The sequence below is a fragment of the Capricornis sumatraensis genome, chromosome 3, assembly GCF_032405125.1.
Source record: "Capricornis sumatraensis isolate serow.1 chromosome 3, serow.2, whole genome shotgun sequence".
NCBI classification, from domain to species: domain Eukaryota; kingdom Metazoa; phylum Chordata; class Mammalia; order Artiodactyla; family Bovidae; genus Capricornis; species Capricornis sumatraensis.
The window spans coordinates 14,157,886-14,179,653 of NC_091071.1; the positions used below are offsets into that span (position 1 = coordinate 14,157,886).

A 21,768-nucleotide genomic window follows, 5' to 3' on the forward strand; every position below is an offset into this window, starting at 1 on the left:
CAGAATGAAGCAGGGCAAAGACAGATAGAGTTTTGCAAAGAAAATGCACTGGTCATAGCAAACACCCTCTTCCAACAACACAAGAGAAGACTCTACACATGGATATCACCAGATGGTCAACACCGAAATCAGATTGATTATATTCTTTGCAGCCAAAGATGGAGAAGCTCTATACAGTCAACAAAAACAAGACCAGGAGCTGACTGTGACTCAGATCATGAACTCCTTATTATCAAATTCAGACTTAAATTGAAGAAAGTGGGGAAAACCACTAGGCCATTCAGGTATGACATAAATCAAATCCCTTATGATTATACAGTGAAAGTGAAAAATAGATTTAAGGGCCTAGATCTGATAGACAGAGTGCCTGATGAACTATGGAATGAGGTTTGTGACACTGTACAGGAGACAAGGATCAAGATCATCCCCATGGAAAAGAAATGCAAAAAAGCAAAATGGCTGTCTGGGGAGGCCTTACAAATAGCTGTGAAAAGAAGAGAGGCAAAAAGCAAAGGAGAAAAGGAAAAATATAAGCATCTGAATGCAGAGTTCCAAAGAATAGCAAGAAGAGATAAGAAAGCCTTCTTCAGCGATCAATGCAAAGAAATAGAGGAAATCAACAGAACGGGAAAGACTAGAAATGTCTTCAAGAAAATTAGAGATACCAAGGGTACATTTCATGCAAAGATGGGCTCGATAAAGGACAGAAATGGTCTGGACCTAACAGAAGCAGACGATATTAAGAAGAGGTGGCAAGAATACACAGAAGAACTGTACAAAAAAGATCTTCACGACCCAGATAATCATGATGATGCGATCACTAATCTAGAGCCAGACATCTTAAGAAGTGAAGTCAAGTGGGCCTTAGAAAGCATCACTACGAACAAAGCTAGTGAAGGTGATGGAATTCCAGCTGAGCTGTTTCAAATCCTGAAAGATGATGCTGTGAAAGTGCTGCACTCAAAATGCCAGCAAATTTGGAAAACTCAGCAGTGGCCACAGGACTGGAAAAGGTCAGTTTTCATTCCAATCCCAAAGAAAGGCAATGCAAAAGAATGCTCAAACTACTGCACGATTGCACTCATCTCACATGCTAGTAAAGTAATGCTCAAAATTCTCCAAGCCAGGCTTCAGCAATACGTGAACTGTGAACTCCCTGATGTTCAAGCTGGGTTTAGAAAAGGCAGAGGAACCAGAGATCAAATTGCCAACATCCGCTGGATCATGGAAAAAGCAAGAGAGTTCCAGAAAAACATCTATTTCTGCTTTATTGACTATGCCAAAGCCTTTGACTGTGTGGATCACAATAAACTGTGGAAAATTCTTCAAGAGATGGGAATACCAGACCACCTGACCTGCCTCTTGAGAAACCTGTATGCAGGTCAGGAAGCAACAGTTAGAACTGGACATGGAACAACAGACTGGTTCCAAATAGGAAAAGGAGTAAGTCAAGGCTGTATATTGTCACCCTGCTTATTTAACTTATATGCAGAGTACATCATGAGAAACGCTGGACTGGAAGAAACACAAGCTGGAATCAAGATTGCCGGGAGAAATATCAATAACCTCAGATATGCAGATGATACCACCCTTATGGCAGAAAGTGAAGAGGAGCTAAAAAGCCTCTTGATGAAAATGAAAGAGGAGAGTGAAAAAGTTGGCTTAAAGCTCAACATTCAGAAAACGAAGATCATGGCATCTGGTCCCATCACTTCATGGGAAATAGATGGGGAAACAGTGGAAACAGCGTCAGACTTTATTTTTTTGGGCTCCAAAATCACTGCAGATGGCGACTGCAGCCATGAAATTAAAAGACACTTACTCCTTGGAAGAAAAGTTATGACCAACCTAGATGGCATATTCAAAAGCAGAGACATTACTTTGCCGACTAAGGTCCGTCTAGTCAAGGCTATGGTTTTTCCTGTGGTCATGTACGGGTGTGAGAGTTGGACTGTGAAGAAGGCTGAGCGCTGAAGAATTGATGCTTTTGAACTGTGGTGTTGGAGAAGACTCTTGAGAGCCCCTTGGACTGCAAGGAGATCCAACCAGTCCATTCTGAAGGAGATCAGCCCTGGGATTTCTTTGGAAGGAATGATGCTGAAGCTGAAACTCCAGTACTTTGGCCACCTCATGCCAAGAGTTGACTCACTGGGAAAGACTCTGATGCTGGGAGGGATTGGGGGCAGGAGGAGAAGGGGACGACCCAGGATGAGATGGCTGGATGGCATCACTGACTCGATGGACGTGAGTCTGAGAGAACTCCGGGAGTTGGTGATGGACAGGGAGGCCTGGCATGCTGCGATTCATGGGGTCGCAAAGAGTCGGACACGACTGAGTGACTGAACTGAACCGAACAAAAGACCCAGGATAGTCAAAGTCATCCTGAAAAAGAACAACAAAGCTAGAGGCATCACACTCCCCAATTTCAAACTATATTACAAAGCTATAGTAATCAAAACAGTATAGTATTGTCCTAAAAGAGATGCAGAGATCAATGGAACAGAATAGAGTCCAGATATAAATCCACATATATACAGTTAATTAATTTATGAAAAAAGAGCCAAGAATATACAACAGGGAAAGGATAGTCTCAATAAACGGTGTTGGGAAAACTGGACAGCCATATGGAAAAGAATGGAACTGGATCACTACATAAACCATACACAAAAATTAACTCAAAATGGATTAAAAACTTGATGGATGATCTGAAACCATAAAACTCCCAGAAGAAAACACAGGCAGCAAGCGCCTTGACACTGGTCTTGGCAATGAATTTTTGGATTCAACACCAAAAGCAATGGCAACAAAGGCAACTATAAATAAGTGGGACTACATCAAACTAAAAAGCTGCTGTGCAGCAAAGGAAATCATCAACAAAATGCAGTCTACTGAATGGGAGAAAATTTCTGCAACTTATGTAGCTGATAAGGGGTTAATATCCCAAATATGTACATTCCTACAACTCAAAAGCAAAAAAACAAATAATCCAATTTAAAACTGGGCATTTTACCGAAGAATACATACAGATGGCCAACAAGTACACAAAAAGATGTTCAATATCACTGATCATCAGGGAAATGCAAATCAAAACCACAATGAGATTATCACCTCACACCTGTTACAATGGCTATTATCAAAAAGTCAAGAAATAAGTATTGGTGAGGATATGAAGAAAAGGAAGCCACTGCATACAATGGCTGGGACTGTTAACCAGTGCAGCCACTACAGAAAACAGTGAAGGATTATCAAAAAATTAAAAACAGAACTACCATATGATTCAGTAATTCCACTTCTGGATAACTATCCAAAGAAAACAAAAACACTAATTTGAAAGGATATATGAAGCATTATTTATAATACCCAAGGTAAGGAAATAACCTAAAGTGTCCATTTACAGATGAATGGATAAAGAAAATGTGGCATGTGTGTGTGCACGTGTGCATGTATATATATATATATATATATTTATACGCACACATACACACACATACATGCACAAAGAGGAATATTATTCAGGCATAAAAAATGGAATCCTGCCAACTGCAACTTGAATGGAATTTGAGGGCATTATGCTAAGTAAAATAAGGCAGAGAAAGATAAATACTCTATGATCTTACTTACACGTGGAATCTTAAAAACAAGAACACAAAACCAAAAACCAAGCTCATAAAGAATAGATGGATGCGAGAGACAGCAGGGAGGGTGACAAAACAGATGAAAGTGGTCAGAAGTCACAAACTTCCAATTATAAAATAAACGAACACGGGGATATCATGTACAGCATGGCAACTCTAGTTAATAGTGTACTGCATATTTGAAAGTTGCTGAGAGTAAATCTTTAAAAGCTCTCATCACAAGAAAAAATAATTATATAACTATGATGTTAATTTATTACTTATTGTGGAAATCATCTTGCAATATACACAAATATCAAATCATTATGTCATATGCCTGAAATTAACACAACATATTTGATTGTACCTGAATTAAAAAAATTTCTCTGAAAACAATTTTTTTAAAACAAAGATCTTGCTTCTTCTCCAGTATGAAAATCTATTTTATTTCTGGAAAAGAAAAATTACGAGGCAAGAGATAAAAGTGGTTTACCAAAAAAAGGCGGGGAGGGGTGGAAATGCTATAGAACTTTAGAAGTAAACTTTCCCCACAAGGAAGAAACACAAGTTTATTAGTGCTAAGAAGGGTCAGGAGAGGAAATCTCTCTCCTATTTTGGAGATTACACCAGAAAATTGTAAGAAACATAGTATCACAGACATAGTGATGACTAGATACAATGCAACCGTCCTCTGGCTGTAGGTCCTTTCAGAAATAGTGGCTTGAGACCCCATTAATGCAACGTTCACAAATGGATAAAACACTAAACACCTTGTCCAGAGGCCTAACTGGACAAGGAGATTTCTAAAGGCCAATGGCTTGACCGTCTCGTTCCTGTTATGACTAGAACCCATTTAAGATGAACCTTTAGGAAGGAAAGAATATGGCCCCCTGTGTTAATTCTACTACCTTCTACATATATCACACAATGAAGACTTAAATCTCCTCTAAGTCTTCCTGAGTTTAGACCCTGACATAAGAAAAGATCAGATGGTTTTGCTATTACCAAACAACACCCAGGTATAATAAAAAGTAAGCAGAAATAATGGTCTATCTCCCCTCTCACCAACCTTTTTCCTTCCTTCCTTTCTTTCCCCAGCAACCCGACCCTCCAGCCCCCAAATTCCAAATCTGTTCATTCCTACTAATTACTCATAATGGTGAGTCAACTAAACTCTCACTTCCAAAATGAAGGTGTTAATACCTATGAGACCAGTATGAGGATCAAAATAATAACTTATAAAAGCATGTTACAGCTAAAGAGTGTTAATTTGGAAAAGGCATACATTTTTTTAACAGAAAATTTTTACAAACAGAAACAGTTCCAAAATAGATGCTTCCATCCTATGAAGGCATCCCAAATGAAGATCTAAAATCTCTGGCATTTGGAGATGGTTGCCTACATGAACTAAAGCCTTCTCAGCTTTCCTGAATTACTGTGTGTGATTTACCAAGCCAAGAGTATTCCAAAGTCCACCAGATGGTGCCATCTCTCTTATTTTAAATGGCAAATCCAAATGAATTCAGTCATTTCTAACCAAAACTAAATCAGCAGCCTTCAGAAGCAGAGGACAAACAATCAGAGAGGAAAACACAACAGGCCAAAGCGATTTACCTCATAGTTACTGAGCAGCGCAGCATTGGCATCCTTCCTGCAAAACAAAGTAAACTGTCATTAGTCTGGGTTCCTATCCCTATGTGGGAATGAAATATATAAAATAATCCCTCTGTTAAGATTCAGTAGTCCAGTTCAGAAACTTGGGGACTACAACCCCAAATTGAGAAATGTCCTAAATCTCACTGGTTTAGCTGGCGATGCACAAATTCAGAGCAAATTCTCCTCTTTAAAACTGAGGTATATCACAAATCCATCATCAGGTAGGTTACTAAGATACTCTACTTATCCATGGTCCAAGTAGGCAGAAGTTAAAGAGAAGTCAGACATCTAGAGGAAGTTAGTAGTAGGAAGAATCCGTGGGCCAAACCACAGGAGTAGGGGGAGGCAATAAACAGAGAGTGCTAGAATTAGCTGGAGAAACAGAGTGCCCCCTCATCCCACAGCCATGCCCTCTCTCCAGCACCTGCACCTTCTACCAGCTATCAACATTTTGGGCAGCTAAATTTTCCTGCTGGATCACCAGAAATCAGACCCCTAACACTAACATCACTCCTGCAAATCCCAGCAACGTCAGGAATCCTGCCAGAAAGGCACAAAATTCCCAAGGTGTTTATCTTCATTGTCGACTCAACAGGCAGAGCTCACGTTTAGAGCAGTGGTCAACACCCTGACCCCTGTGCAACAGTCAATCAAGGCAAAATGTCACTTTCATGTATGAAGGAGCACAGCAGTGTGACCTGCATTAAATGACCACTGATCCATTCTACAGTATCGCATCAAAAGCACATACTGTTCTTAACAGTCTATAATAAGAATGCAGTTTTATTAGTAACAATTAAGAATTCAGTTTTGACCTACTGTATAGCAGAGGGAACTATATTCAATATCTTATAATAATCTATAATGGAAAAGAATCTGAAAGAGAATATATATGTATGTATAGCTGAATCACTTTGCTGTATACCTGAAACACTGTAAATCAACTCTACTTCAATTTCCAAAAAACATAGTTTTGAAATCAGACAAATCTGGGTTCATGTCCCAGCTCTGCCACTTACCTGAGTTTTAATGAGTTAACTACCACCCTCCTAAGCGTCCCCATATAAAACAAAAAATGAGGATAAACTAGTACTCAAAAGTGTAGCCTGGATTCCAAATCCAGCTCCATCCTCCATCAGATATGTGAATTTGGGCAAGTTATTGAACTCTTCTATGCTTACACTTCCTCATCTATAACATGGCAATTATAGTACCAACCTCATAAGATTTTTATAGGATTGAGCTGAAACATGTAAAGTACCTGGAACACAGTAAGTACTCAATAAATACCATCTGTTATCACTTCTTCCCGTGCTACCACCACCACTTCTTCCTACTTCAAAAAGCTGTTCTGAGGATGAAGGGAAAACAACAAATTTTAAAAGTGTAACAGTCTGTGGTTTACTAGGATCGCCCTAAAGGAAAGCTGTAAGACATCATCTCACTTTAATTCTCACTAAAAAGCCTGTGACGTAGGAGCTATTATGATTCCTTCCTTATAGATGATGAAACAGGTGCAAAGATTGAAAACCGTGCTCAAGGGCACACAGTAAAAAAGAAAAAACTAACTGAAGGGGACAATAACTATGGGATTGTAAAAAATAAAACTGGATGGAAATCAGTAATACAGAATCAATTCACCAAGGAGTCTGTATTTGACATAATGTGCAACAAAGATTACCGTCTGTTCTTAAACTAGAGAGGGGCTGTAAGGTGAAAACGAGGACACAAAATTTCAAAAACATGGGCGGTTTCCCCAGTCGATAAATAAAGCAAAACAAGCAAGAGGTTGACACAGCATTCAGCCAAGACCTCAGGTCATCACACAGTGCTGTCAGCACAGTAATCAAATCAGCACAAGGCTTACCAAAGGTTACCAGTCATTCAACAGAGAGCCAGGATTTCATCAACCGAGGCTTTGCGCAAATGACAATGGCATTTAGGTCACCAAGAATATATTTAAAAGGAACCTGACACAGGAAGGACAATGCATAATTAGGGGCCATGACATGGTTCATTTAAAATTGGAAATGACAAATCAAGCCACATGTCATCCTTGACTACTTAATCAGGAAGTCAGCCCAAGAGCCTTTTGCTTGAAATTGAATTACAACTCCCTGTGTGCCATAACATTCAGGGGTACCAAAACAGCCCTTCCTGGAACAGGGTGGTGAAGAATTACAAATGCTATTCTTTCTCAAGGCCAGTGGATCCATCCCAGGTACCATGGTGACAAGTTCATCTCCAAGTCCCAGCCCCTCCTCGGTCATGTAGACTATTCCAGGCCCTGGGAAATCTGTCCTGGCTGTTCAAGTACTGCCCCACTGCCCAACCATGCTGTTAACTGGGAGAATCCTGAGAACATCTCCTGCCTTTTCTAGAGTCAATATACAAAGGATAGGCGCTCCCTTTCAGGTATATTGTCATGAACTTGTTTTGGGGCCAGGAGAACAATGGGTCTTAGTGCATCTTGTACTCTGGTGGGCACAGCTGATTTATCCACTGATATTTTATTAGGAAGATATTAATATTTTTTTAACCCAGCTAAATACTAATGGAGTAAATGCAAAAAATTCTAGGTATTCCTTCATTCAATAAAATATTGGGCTTCCCTGGTGGTCCATGGTTAAAACTCTGCAATTTCACTGTAGGAGGCACAAGTTTGATCCCTGATCAGGGAAGTTTCACATGCCAATTGGTGTGGAAAAAAAAAAAAAAAATCAATGAATATAGTGTCTGTTTTTACTAAGTCCTAAAAGAATTGTGTGTATTGGGAAATTTTTTTTAAATGCAGTTTTTATTCTGAAGAAATTACTGTAACCACCACTAACTGGCAGGCTGCTGAGAACAGGATATGGTGAGATTTGAGAAACATCTTAATCAAGTCATCTAACTCAACAGCACCAATAATGATGATGCGATTCACTGAGAAGGAAACATGCCTTATAGCAATCCAGTCCAAAAATGGTTAATTTAAACCTAGTTAAGAGGATATAATCAGACAAATGCAACCTGAGGAACCTTCTTCAAATCCATTGGCCCACATTCTTCAAATATCACTATCATTTGTCCTGATACCAATGTCAAAAAAAGAGGCTAGGAAACTGTCTTAGAGTGAAGGAGGTTAAAGAACCCTGGCAACAAAGGCAATGTGTGATTCTTGATTGGATCCTAATATCGTTTTTCCTAAATCTAGCTAAAACATTATTAAGACAACTGATGGAATTTTTATATAGACTGCATTTTAATAGTGGTTATATAAGCACTAAATCCAAGAATGATGATGGTATTACAGATACATAGGAAAATGCCTTTTTAAGACTGATAACATGACACAGCCATAATTCTCAAATAGTTCAGTAGAGAGCGAGAGAGTGTGACAGAGAGTGAGAGTGAGAGAGAGAGAGAGTGTGTGTGTGTGTGTGTGTGTACAGAGAACATGCATGCATGCCTACGTGGTGACTCTAGGTAAAGGACATACAGGTACTTGTGATGCTCTTTGTGCAACTGCTACATGGGTTTAACATTTCTCAAGGTAAAAACTTGAGAAAAATGAGATGTAAAACTAAAAAATTCCAGGTTTTTTTAAAAAGACATCAGTAAAAAAAAAAAAAAAGACATCAGTGTAACTTGTAATTAAGGACTCTCTTCCAATTTTTTTTCCTTCATACTCTCTTGTAGGACTTAGAATAGTACTGATATTACTTATATTTAACGCAAATATTCCAAGTGAATTTTAAAGACTGTGTGAATCTATATTTACAAGAGGGCAGTCACTTAAGCTCCTTAGCTGACTTGCTATTTGAAATTTAACCTGTAAAATCTGCTTAACTTGCTGAATCAATTTAATGGACACAAACAACTACTCTGGAAAACCAAACTCTGAATAAACAGAACGAAATGATCTATTGACAGACTTTCCTTAGAGGCACACACGCACGAAGAAGTCCAAGCCAACAGTGCCTAGCGAGTGTCACACAGTCAGCTCCTACGAACACAATGACACATGGAATTGCTCAAATTCTCCTATGTTTAATCTATGTTACTGATTCAAGTCCTGTTCGGAGAAACTAAACTCTGCTCCAAGAAAACTGAGCAACCTTCAAAGTCAGTGAACAAGTTAAAGTGCAGCATGCACTTGGGAGCCGGCAAACAAATTATCCTCTTTCCAGCCCTGTTACTGACCTGCTGTAGGACCTCTTAGCTAATGTCTCTACACTTCAGTATTTCCAGTTGAAAGATGAAGAAAATTCTGACACTCTTTCAAAAAGATGATACAGAAGAAAGTCCATTTTCCCTAACTCTGTATCTTAACTTCAAGAATAAAAGGACGAAGACAAAGTCTTCCAGTCTTCCAGGCATATAAATAACCCAGAGGCATTAGAAAAAGTCAGTCAAACAAGAAATAGCTTATGTACACAAATACTTAATCTTGCTATGAATATTTGGTATCCTTTTATCTGATGTGATGGTGAAAACGTTTTCATTTTTAAACTCTCCCTTTCAACCCAATAAAGCTCAAATATGTCTTAACCTTAAAAAACTTCTAGTGTCTATTATACGTATCATTCACATACACTAGGTAGTTAGGGGAAAAAAGTGGTAAAAACTCACGGGAGTCTTCCATCCATGCCTCCTCACTGTAGGTCCTGGCAGTGGTACAATACATTTGCCCTCTCAGAAACCCAGGGGTCTCCTGAAGATCCTGAGGACCACACTGTCAGAGATCACACCTCATGCTGGAGACCAGGCAAGATCTGAAGTTAGGCTTCCAGAGCATCCCATTCCAGGGCCCTACCACTCCCAAACCACACGCCTACTTCAGAAAACCACATTTTCCCAAAACTGCTAGCCACAAAATTCTTGATTGATCAGTGACTTCTTGGAAGAAGTGGGCAGGTTACTACAGGAGAAAAAATTCTTGACTGAAATAATTTCACTTCGGAAAATCAGAAAACTGATATGCTAAGCAATCAAGAAACTAGCTCATTAATTTATATTAATTTAACTTCTTAAACTAATGAAGTACTATTTATATTACTTCACTCAACAAGTACAGTTAGCCCTCTGTATCTGTGGATGTGAAACCCACAGATACAAAACAAATACAGAAGGCCGACCATATGTGTCAAAGGCCTACTGTGTGCCAGGTGCAGGGCTAAGCGCTAGGTGAACACACACTGGTCCCTGCCTTCATGGTACCTACACTCTCACGAGGAAGACAAAGCACTAGACAAACAAACATCTATTATTGCAACTTGTAATTATTTAAGGGGAAAATAAACCAAGGTTCTATGAGAGACAAAAAGCAACACTGACTTCAGATTTACCAAAGAGGAGAAACACTGAAAAAGGATACTCAACCTGAGATGTCAAAGCAGTAAGAAAAGGACAGAACAGGAGGAAAAGTAAACCAGGAAGAAGGAACAGCAGTGCAAAGGCCCGGAAGTAGTAAAGGGCTTGGAGGGTTACCCTAATTACTTGCCTACCAGTGGAAAGTGTGTGTGTTCAGGGGAGGGTATATGACTCACGCTGGTGAATACATGAGGTTAAACAGGGTCTTGTGGTCCTACTAAGAAACGCAGATATCCTCTTAGCACAACAGAAAAGCAAGGAAGGATTTTTACACAGAGAGTGATTTGATCTAATATTTTAATTCACGTTGGCTGCTGTGTGGAAACAGAATGGAGGGGGCAAGGCAAGCGTGAAAACCAAAAGCTATTGTTTAATTCGAACCAGAGAAGACTGACAACAAAATTAGCAGCAAGGACAGTGAAAAGTTATTGCATTCAAAATTCATTCTGAAGTTGGAGGTGACGGGGGTGGCTGATGGACTGGATTTAGCGGTGAGGAAACAGGGCTCAATTTCTGGTCAAGGCAAGTGTATGGCTAAGAGAGAAGGGCTAGAAATACATTCTAGGGAATCATTTTCATATAGATGGGTAAAATAACCAGGGGAGAGAGTATGGAGAGTAAGGGTCCCAGGACTGAGCCCTAAAATGCTTCAACATTTAGAAGCCAAGCAAGGAAGAGGGTTCCAGGAAAGAAGACAGAGAAGTAGTCCTTGAGGCAGGAGGTAATCCAGAAGAGCATGTCATAAAGCCAGGAGTTTCTGTATCAATTACTTCTAAGGGATGGAGAGAAAGCTGAGGTCAGAATATCAACTTCTGGCTTTGACAAGATAGGTAAATCTACATAAGACCTATGTCTGTAGACCAGTGAGGATGAAAACTCAAAGAATGATGGCAAGAAATAAAGAGTAAATGACACTTCAAGAAGTTTTCTGGTGACAGGAAGCAGAAAAGGAGCCACAGGTAGACAGGATGTGGGGACGGACAACGGATTTTTTTCTACTCAGCAATTTTTACCTTCATTCACATGCATGCTGCTACTGCTGCTGCTGCTGCTGCTGCTGCTGCTGCTGCTAAGTCGCTTCAGTCGTGTCCGACTCTGTGCGACCCTATAGACGGCAGCCCACCAGGCTCGCCCGTCCCTGGGATTCACCAGGCAAGAACACTGGAGTGGGTTGCCATTTCCTTCTCCAATGCATGAAAGTGAAAAGTGAAAGTGAAGTGGCTCAGTCATGTCCGACTCTTAGCGACCCCATGGACTGCAGCCTACCAGGCTCCTCCGTCCATGGGATGTTCCAGGCAAGAGTACTGGAGTGGGGTGCCATTGCCTTCTCTGATTCATATGCATACCAAGTGTTAATTTGGAAAACTTAGCAGTGGCCACAGGACTGGAAATGGTCAGTTTTCATTCCAATCCCAAAGAAGGGCTATGCCAAAGAATGTTCAAACTACTGCACAATTACACTCATTTTACATGCTAGCAAAGTAATGCTCAATATTCTCCAAGCTAGGCTTCATCGGTACATGAACCCAGAACTCCCAGATGTTCAAGCTGGATTTAGAAAAGATCAAATTACCAACATCTGCTGGATCATAGGAAAAGCAAGAGAATTAAAAAAAAAAAATCTACTTCTGCTTCACTGACTATGCTAAAGCCTTTGTGTGGATCATAAACTGGAAAATTCTTTAAGAGATGGGAATACCAGACCACCTTACCTGCCTCCTGAGAAACCTATATGCAGGCCAAGAAGCAACCATTAGAACTGGACATGGAACAACAGACTGGTTCCAAACAGGGGAATGAGTACATTGAGGCTGTATACTGTCACCCTGCTTATTTAACATATATGCAGAGTACATCCTGTGAAATGCCAGACTGGATGAAGCAAAAGCTGGAAACAAGATTGCTCGGAGAAACATCAATAAACTCAGATATGCAGACACAACCTTTATGGCAGAAAGCGAGTAAGAACTGAAGCGCCGTGCTCACTTCGGCAGCACATATACTAAAATTGGAACGATACAGAGAAGATTAGCATGGCCCCTGCGCAAGGATGACACGCAAATTCATGAAGCATTCCATATTTTTGTAAGAATTAAAGATTTTAAAATTAAAATAAATAAATAAATTAATTAATTAAAATAAATAAAGTTAAGTTTGGTTAGTCTTTGTAATAGGTTTTAAAGGATATGTCACTTTTTAAATAGTATTTCAGCAAATCTTGGGAAAATGGCCTAGATATTCCACATTTTTGTCAGGAAATAATAATAATAATAAAAAAGAACTGAAGCACCTCTTTATGAAGCTGAAAGAGGCGAGTGAAAAAGCTAACTTAAAACTCAACATTCAAAAAACTAAGATCATGGCATCTGGTCCCACCACTCCATGGCCATTTTTATGGCTCTTGATACAGGTGAGTCTTCAAAAGAACTGAATTAAGTTATATTATCATCAGTAGTGTATGAGAATTACTGCCCCTGTCCCCGGGTCTGGCCATACTTTTAGTATTTTTAAAAATGTGTGTGTGTGTAATGAAGTCTCAGTGTCACTCACTCATAAATTACTCCAGGTCACCATCCAGCCCTTTTCACCTGTCCATGTCTGCCTTGGCCTCCCAACCGAGTCACAGCGAGGGGACCAGGACTGCCTTCATCCATTGGCAGAGTTTAATAAGACAAGGGATCTTTTTTTAAGACAGATAAATCAAAACAGGTTTGGGTAGAAGCGCGGAGCTGCCCCTCGGGAGCATGGCAAGTCTGTCCAGGGTGCTGCAGCAATGGGCCACTTTTGCCGGAGTTTGGTATCTCCTAGATGGGAAGATGCAGCCCCCTGGCAAGCTTGCTGCCCTGGCATCAGTTAGACTTCAAGGATTGCATAAGCCTGTGTACCATCAACTGAGTGACTGTGGGGATCATGTTGTCATCATAAACACAAGGCACATTGCCTTTTTTGGAAACAAGTGGGAGCAAAAAGTGTACTCCTCACATACTGGCTACCTAGGTAGATTTAAGCAAGTAACAGCTGCTCAGCTTCACCGGAAGGATCCAGTAGCAATTGTAAAACTAGCTATTTATGGCATGCTGCCAAAAAACCTTCACAGAAGAACTCTGATGCAGAGGTTGCACCTTTTCCTAGATGAAGATATACCAGAAGATATTCTTAAGAATAATAGAAGAGCTTCCTCAACCACAAAAAGTGCCCAGACGTCTAGATGAGTACACACAAGAAGAAATAGAGGCTTTTCCAAGAGTTTGGCCTCCACCTGAGGATTATTGGCTGTAGGAGGAAGAAAATTTCAGAAAATAACGGTGTGGTGCTTGAAACTCCTTCCTCAGGGCTGCTACTGCTGCTAAGTCACTGCAGTCATGTCCGACTCTGCGACCCCACAGACGGCAGCCTACCAGGCTCTGCCATCCTTGGGATTCTCCAGGCAAGAACCCTGGTTGCCATTTCCTTCTCCAATGCATGAAAGTGAAAAGTGAAAGTGAAGTCGCTCAGTCTTGTCCAACTCTTAGCGATCCCATGGCCTGCAGCCCACCAGGTTCCTGCGTCCATGGGATTTTCCAGGCAAGAGTACTGGAGTGGGTTGCCATTGCCTTCTCGCAGGATGAAGCAATAGCTGCCTTCTGACAGGAAACCTGCTCTGGGGGCTAAAAGCTTGTGGGGAAAGCTCTGGAAGATATATTCCTTCATTAGGAAATTGCAGTAAAATGTTATTTTATAGAATTGTTTTATTGTATAGTGTGATTTGAATGTTGGAAATGATAAGAATAAAACTGCCCCTTACTTTAAAAAAAAAAAAAAACAGGTTTGTATGCTGACAGGAAATGCTTAGTGAAGAGGGAAAAACTGATAATGGGTTGGACTAGAGTAATCCGGTCCCATCACTTCATGGGAAATAGATGGGGAAACAGTGGAAACAGTGTCAGACTTTATTTTTTTGGCTCCAAAATCACTGCAGATGGTGACTGCAGCCATGAAATTAAAAGACACTTACTCCTTGGAAGAAAAGTTATGACCAACCTAGATAGTATATTCAAAAGCAGAGACATTACTTTGCCGACTAAGGTGCATCTAGTCAAGGCTATGGTTTTTCCAGTGGTCATGTATGGATGTGAGAGTTGGACTGTGAAGAAGGCTGAGCGCCGAAGAATTGATGCTTTTGAACTGTGGTGTTGGAGAAGACTCTTGAGGGTCCCTTGGACTGCAAGGAGATCCAACCAGTCCATTCTGAAGGAGATCAGCCCTGGGATTTCTTTGGAAGGAATGATGCTAAAGCGGAAACTCCATTCCTTTGCCACCTCATGCAAAGAGTTGACTCACTGGAAAAGACTTTGATGCTGGGAGGGACTGGGGGCAGGAGGAGAAGGGGACGACAGAGGATGAGATGGCTGGATGGCATCACTGACTCGATGCACGTGAATCTGAGTGAACTCCCGAGTTGGTGATGGACAGGGAGGCCTGGTGTGCTGCGATTCATGGGGTGGTAAAGAGTCGGACACAACTGAGCAACTGAACTGAGCTGAACTGAGAGTAATAAACGTGCATGTTTTTTCAAGTTTCATATTAAACCCCATTACTGGATTGCAAAATCAATTTAGTGGGTTAACATTCTATTTTAATAAAAGAGAAGAGAGTATCAGAGTGTATGGTATTGTCTTACAAAGCCTTCACTTACATATACCCACTGTGCTTTTTTTTAAGCCTGAAAAACACTAGTACATGTAGACATTAAACATAAGGAACAAAAACATAAAGGAAAATATAAGTATTAATCAGTGCCAAAGAAAACACAATATGGGGATGTCTATAAGTTAACATAAAGGAAATCAACCCTGAATATTCATTGGAAGGACTGATGCTGAAGCTGACGCTCCAATACTTCGGCCACCTGATGTGAAGAGCCGACTCTTTCGAAAAAATCTGAATACTGAAAAAGACTGGCAGGAGAAGGGGACGACAGAGGACGAAGTGGTAGGATAGCATCACCGACTCAATGGACCTGAGTTTGAGCAAACGCCGGGAGATGGTGATGGGCAGGGAAACCTGGCGTGCTGCAGTCCATGGCGCTGCAAAGAGTCGGATACGACTGAGTGACTAAACAACAAAATAAACTGTCAACCATGGAAAAATTCATTACACAATAGACTCAAAAACTTCCATTTGCACGCGGAACAATGAGCAGACACTGAAAAGGCTATGTGGAGTTAAAATTGTTAGGATGGCTTTTACCCTCGACACACACACACACACACACACACACACACACAGAGGACTAAACACACAAACTTCCCATCAAACTCGGAGAGTACTTGTTCTGACTAAGGCCTCCCCAGGAGCCCACGGCCCCTAAACAAAGCTCCACCCCTGGATTTACCCATCTTTCCTCCTGGTACCTCCAGGCCGGACCCAGGGCTTTATACCTCAGTCCCGGTTCCGACACTGAGCCTGGCTACCGACGGTGACCCCCTGCAACAAAAGTGAGTGGATGAGGGAGGGAACAGGCACTTAAAGGCAGCTGGGCCAACTGGCACGCGGCCCCGCGACCTGGGCACGCGGTGGGAGTGGGCGCGAAGGTCAGCGGGCCAGGGCGGGAGACCCTTCCTCCCGGCGCGCCGCGACGAGAGGTCGCCCCAGGCCCACGTCTCCTGGCTCCCAGGGCCGAGACGTCCCGAGCTGTGAGCGTCGGCCCAAAGCCGGCTACACGCCCGCGAACCACTTACACTTCCATATCGCCTCCGCCTCCTCTCGGGTCACCAGCACACGCCGAGCTCCGGGGCCGGAACGCTGCGGCTCCCGGCGCCGCGCCGAACGCCCTGGAGCCGGCTCCGCGCGCCGCGATGCACGCCGGGATCGCCGCGATGCACGCCGGGAGCCTGGAGGACCCCGCGGGGCGGCGAGCGGAGCGGGCCCCTCTGGCCGTTTGAACCCGTATGCTCTTCGCCTGGCTCGGAATCAGAATGTTAAGCGTTTGCGAGAACATTAAGCTCACGTTTTCGTTGTCTAGGTTGTATAGAAGTAGTATTAACTTACTTTAGTAAGTTTCCAAAGATATAATCGGATTAGCAAGTATTTGCGGCGTTAAAGACCCCTCGGATAGTAGCGATGGCGAGGGGCGAGGCGGCCCGGGGCTGCTGGAAACGCTCTATTTCAGGACCTGGGTGCTGGGTACGCGGTGTGTTCCGTTCCGTTTCTGAAAATCCAGTGAGCTGAATGCGTAGGTGCACTTTTCTGTATGTGTGTTATACTTGAATAAAACGTTCTAAAAGGTGGGGGCGGGGGGAGGGAACCAAAAACTTCAGCCTCCTTCCATTTCCCATTCATCGGAGTTACTTAGCAGGAAAGTGTAAAGAACCTTAACGAGAAGCGCAGTCTCCGACCTTTCGGCCTTTCTAGGAATTTCCCCAAAGGGAATTATCAGACACTTGAAGAAAGATCGATGTGTAATGATAATGTTGCTGAGATAGAGCATAAATGCTCAGCAATGAGGAATTGATCAATCTTGTTTCACCCATACAATATAATATATGTAACAGGAGAAATCATGTAGCATAATTTATATGCTGGGGAAATGCTCAAGATAGGATTTTTAAACGATGGAAAATGATGTGGTATGACTCTAGTAATTTAAGGAAAAATAAGCATGGAGGGGGTAATACGAAGAGTATTGGCGCTAGAACCACCTAATCTACTAAGTTTTGTGTTATTAAAAAAAGACATCAACAGAACTGTCAGTGTCTATTATCTTCTGGATTTTTGGTATGTTTGAAATATTCCTTTAAGACTGGAAGGAAATATGCCAAAAATGAGAATGACAGGTGTCTTTTTTTTTAAGATGCTATCTTTTAAAATTTTTATTTATTGATTCATTCAGCTTCTCTGGGTGTTTGCTGCGACATGTGGGATCTAGTTTCCAAACTAAGGATGGAACAAGAGCCCTCTGTACCGGGAACATGGAGTTTTAGCCACTGGACCACCAGGGAACTTTGTGGTTGGTGTCTTTAGACAATGAGTCAATTGCTAATTTTTTCCCACTTTTTTTATAGCTATAGCAGTTATCATTTACTGAACATTCTTTTTGCAAGGCTCTTGATAAGTGCTTTACTATTCCATGATTTTAACAGTTAACAGTGCAGGCTTTCCAGGCAGCCTGTGATTCTGTTTACCTCCATCCCTTTCTTAGAGGCCATTTAACTTCGGGTGTTTACTTAAGTTCTCCTAACCCTAATTCCCTAACATGTAAATCATGGATCTGTTAGATATCTAAAGTGCCTAGCACATACTAAGTGCTCAACAAATAATAATTACTGTGACAGCACAGTCATGACACTCTATTAGGTAGTTTGTTATCCAAATTTTACTACTGAGGAAACTGAGCCAAGCTTGGAGAGATGATAATTTACCCAGAGTCACTCATCTAGGCCTGTAGGGATTTAAACCCAGGCAAATCTGAACAAAGACATGAAGTGTATTAAATTGTTAATAGTGATTAATGACTGGATAAATGCAACATGCAGTATTAATACAATGGAATACTATTTAGCAATAAAAAGGAGTACTTATACATGCTACAGCATGGATGACCCTCAAATATGTGCTAAGTGAAAGAAGCCAGACACAAAAGACAACACATTATATGATTCCATTTATATGATATGTCCAAGAATAGGCAAAAAAAAAAAAAAGACCTTTAGAGAGGAAGTGGATTAGTAGCTGCTGTTTAGGGTTGGGAGGGGGTAGAGGTGGTGATGGGAAGCTGATGGGTACTGAGTTTCTTTGGAGAGATACAGAAATGTCCTAAAATTAGATTGTGGTAATGGTTGCACATTCCTGTGAATTTACTAAAAAACCAATGAAATGTACACTTTAAATAGGTGAATTATAAGATATTTGGATTATATATCAATAAAGTTGTTAAAATGGTTTTTACTGGTATTTGCCTGTGACACCTACATTGGAAGAGAAGTGAGGGGAATTTTTAACATTTAACTTTACACATTTGCAATTTTTAAAATGTTTTTCAATAAACATGTTATTTTATTTTATTTTTTTTTACATGTTATTTTAAAACTATAAAATAGAAAAAAAATATTTTTGGCCAAGCCACATGGCTTGCGGAATCTTAGCTCCCTGACTGAAGATTGAACCCAGGGCCACAACAGTGAAAGCACCAAGTCCTAACCACTGGACCACCTGGGAACTTCCTAAAAAGTATTTTTAAAACAATTAATTTACTTTAAAAATCAACAAGTAAATAAAATACCAACCCAAACCCAGATGGCCTAATTCATATGGAGATTCCCCGTTGTGTTATTCACTCAACAAACATGTACTGATGGCCCACTGGGTGGTGATGATACATATATGAATAATACATACCTTCGGACATCAATAACTACAATCCCCTGTATTTAGACGCTATGGAACAGAGGAGGGGATGACTAATGAGGTGGAGAGGCGTACCAAAGCCAGGGGTGTTTGAACTGGGCGCAGGGAAGAACACACAAGGCCAAGGCTTCAAGGATGGGCTGCCACAGAAGAGGTTAGTGCCTCTGAGGGCCCCATGATAAGATGGCTAAACTTGTTTCTCTGACAGATGCTCCCCTAAGACTTTGCGGGCCATATGCAGCAACCCAATCTATCCCATGGGGACAGCCAAGTAGTCAGGAGAGAGGCCCAACCCCAAGGCAAGGCTGCCACGGGGAGCCTGCGTGAAAAGGTAACCCAGCCCACATAGCTGAAATTCCTGCCTGGCCTGTCCCCACTCAGAGCCTCCCTGCAACTTTCCTAACTTGAGGCTGCCTGTGGAGTCTCTGTTATTCCCCCCCAGAGCACATTATCCTAGAAAATAGGTTTTTGTTTTTCCTTAACAGCTAACTTTTTAGGCAGAGGTATTAAGTACTGGATATACAAAGAGCTAGAACATGAGCAAAGCTTCATGTATGTCCTCCAAGGAGAAATATCCTGTTGAACATTAAAGCGTTCAGGTTTAGCGCTCAGAAGAAAATCACAGAGCTTTTGAAGGTTTAAGCAGAAATTGAAGCCTTTAAAGTGAAGTCACCCAGGGAGAGTCTAGAATACTAAGATTTGCTTGATGCTTACAAGCTTCCAGAGAGCTGATCTGAGCCTTTCACAATTGTACACTCATTGAATCCTCACTAAATCTCCTTCAGGATATGTACCAGGCATGGTGTTAGGATGGTCTCATTCACTTCTCTCAGGAGTTCTCAGAATTAAGCACTATGATCAGCCCGAGTCACAGGACAGTGAAGCTCACAGAGTGGTCAGGAAGTGTCCAAGCCAGGGTTCTCACTCTTATCTGGTCAACTCCAACCTCACCTGTCTCCTGCCAACATTGCGGATTTCTCCCTGTTCTACACTAAATTCTTCCTAGACCCTTTTGCTGAACCAATGTGGACATTTCAGGGGAGAGAGACCAGACAAAGTTTTCAGTCTCCCAAGGAAGGTAAATTCCATACAGCACTCAGCTCTCAGCTGAAAATGGGTATGATTCATTGTCTGAACAGTCCTGGACCGCCAAGATGGCAAAGAAAATGAACACAGATTTGCCTGGGGTCAAGGCTCCCCAGATGGATGTTCTTGCTGCCTGAACAGAACACTGGCTTTGTGGTCATACTCCTGAAGGTCATTCTCAGCTCTGCTACTTCCTAGCTGGGTGTTTTGGGACTCCCAGCCTCAGTAGTCTCATCAGCAGAATGGGAATAATTATAGCATTGACCACAGAGGGTGGTTGTGAGGATCTAAGTACATAATCGCTATATAATATGTTCAGCATAGATAGAGCCTGTCACACAAATAGAAGTCAAGAAGTATTAGCTATCATTGTCATTTTGTTTGTTGTTCTATTTATATACTGAAAATGCCTCAGGCTATCTCCAAATTTCTTCCTTAACCTTTTCTTCCCTCAGGCAGGAGCCACAGAGCTTTGGATTTCTGAAGATGCTCAGGAGATGTGATGATGTAAGAATGTTTCTTTTCCCTCCCCGTCTCCCTCTTTTTCTGGGATCATACAGGAGCCCAGAGCTAGGCATCTGGTTCAGTGGGGAGTCTTTCCAACACTGGCTCCAATATTGATGGATGAAAGGGAGTAGCAAGACAGGGAGGGAACGGTTTTCCAGGCATAGGGAAGAGCATTTAGGAAACCTTGCAACAGCTTTATGCATTCTAGGAACTCCAAGTAATCCCACACCTGAGTGAGAGCTAAAAATCTTCAACCCACGAGGTATTCCAGCTATTGGTCCAAACCTTCTCGGTTGACTTTCAAGGCCATTTACAAACTTGCCCCAACCTACTTCCCACTTCTCCTCCCCACCGCCATCCTCAAGCCCCTGACCCTTTGTTGCTGCTGCTAAGTCATTTCAGTCATGTCCGACTCTGTGCAACCCCATAGACGACAGCCCACCAGGCTCCCCCCGTCCCTGGGATTCTCCAGGCAAGAACACTGGAGTGGAGTGGGGACCCTTTGTTATAGTCACTCTAATGGTTTCCTGTTCTCCAAACAGGTCTTTCACTTTCTGGCCTCTGGCCTCCCGATCTTTGCCCAGGCTGCCCATCCCCTAAAGGGAATGTTCTAACCCCTCCCCTTTTCGCTGAGCTAAGGACTCAATGAACAGGAATTTGAGGAAACTCCGGGAGACAGTGGAGGCAGAGGAGTGCTGCAGTCTGGAGTGTTGCAGCCCATGCGGTCCCGAAGAGTCGGACTTCGCGACTGAACAACAAACTCTCATCTTTCAAGACCCAACTCAGGGGACATCTCTCTCCCCCAGAATGTAGAACTTCCAAAGCAGAAGTTTGAGACCCCCTAATCCCTAGAACCCAGGCTATCATTTCTGCTGAATAATTAGTCATGTCAAGGAAATCTTTCCTGAATACTCTAAGATAAACGCCCCACTCTGCGCTGTCCTCTGTGCCCCGCTGCACACCTTGTCCATGCTTTGTTATGAACTTCTTGAGGCAAGCATCATTTCTTTTTCTTCAGTGTCTAATAAACTGTACCGACCACATAGGAGGTGCCGAGTACTAGTTTGTTGAATGAATGAAGAATTGGGCGTGGCTTTTTACCTTCCTTGTCCTGTGAGCCCGCCAGGCACGGCTCAGAGTCTTTACCTCTATCCCTATCCCGGGT

The 21,768-nt window shown here is 41.9% G+C and overlaps 1 protein-coding gene, 1 long non-coding RNA gene, 1 other non-coding gene and 1 pseudogene across 3 annotated transcripts in view; 3 read left to right on the forward strand and 1 right to left on the reverse strand.

The window, feature by feature from the left end:
* Nucleotides 1-16,464, reverse strand: part of CRCP (CGRP receptor component) — a 38,018-nt gene extending 21,554 nt beyond the window's left edge. Inside the window, exons 1-2 of the mRNA XM_068968358.1 lie at nt 16,346-16,464; nt 5,229-5,265 (exon numbers count right to left, since the gene is read on the reverse strand). Coding sequence (XP_068824459.1) covers nt 5,229-5,265; nt 16,346-16,353 — 45 coding nt within the window. The 5' untranslated portion in view covers nt 16,354-16,464. The remainder of the gene's footprint in view (nt 1-5,228; nt 5,266-16,345) is intronic.
* Nucleotides 12,604-12,710, forward strand: LOC138077354 (U6 spliceosomal RNA). Its single transcript, XR_011144791.1, has one exon. It is a non-coding gene; the product is annotated as a U6 spliceosomal RNA (small nuclear RNA).
* Nucleotides 13,370-13,904, forward strand: LOC138075275 (large ribosomal subunit protein uL13m pseudogene; annotated as a pseudogene).
* LOC138076128 (uncharacterized) lies at nt 16,054-21,628 on the forward strand. The gene is made up of 3 exons (XR_011144676.1): nt 16,054-16,102; nt 20,552-20,603; nt 21,146-21,628. It is a non-coding gene; the product is annotated as an uncharacterized lncRNA (long non-coding RNA).
* Nucleotides 21,629-21,768: the final 140 nt, after the last annotated feature.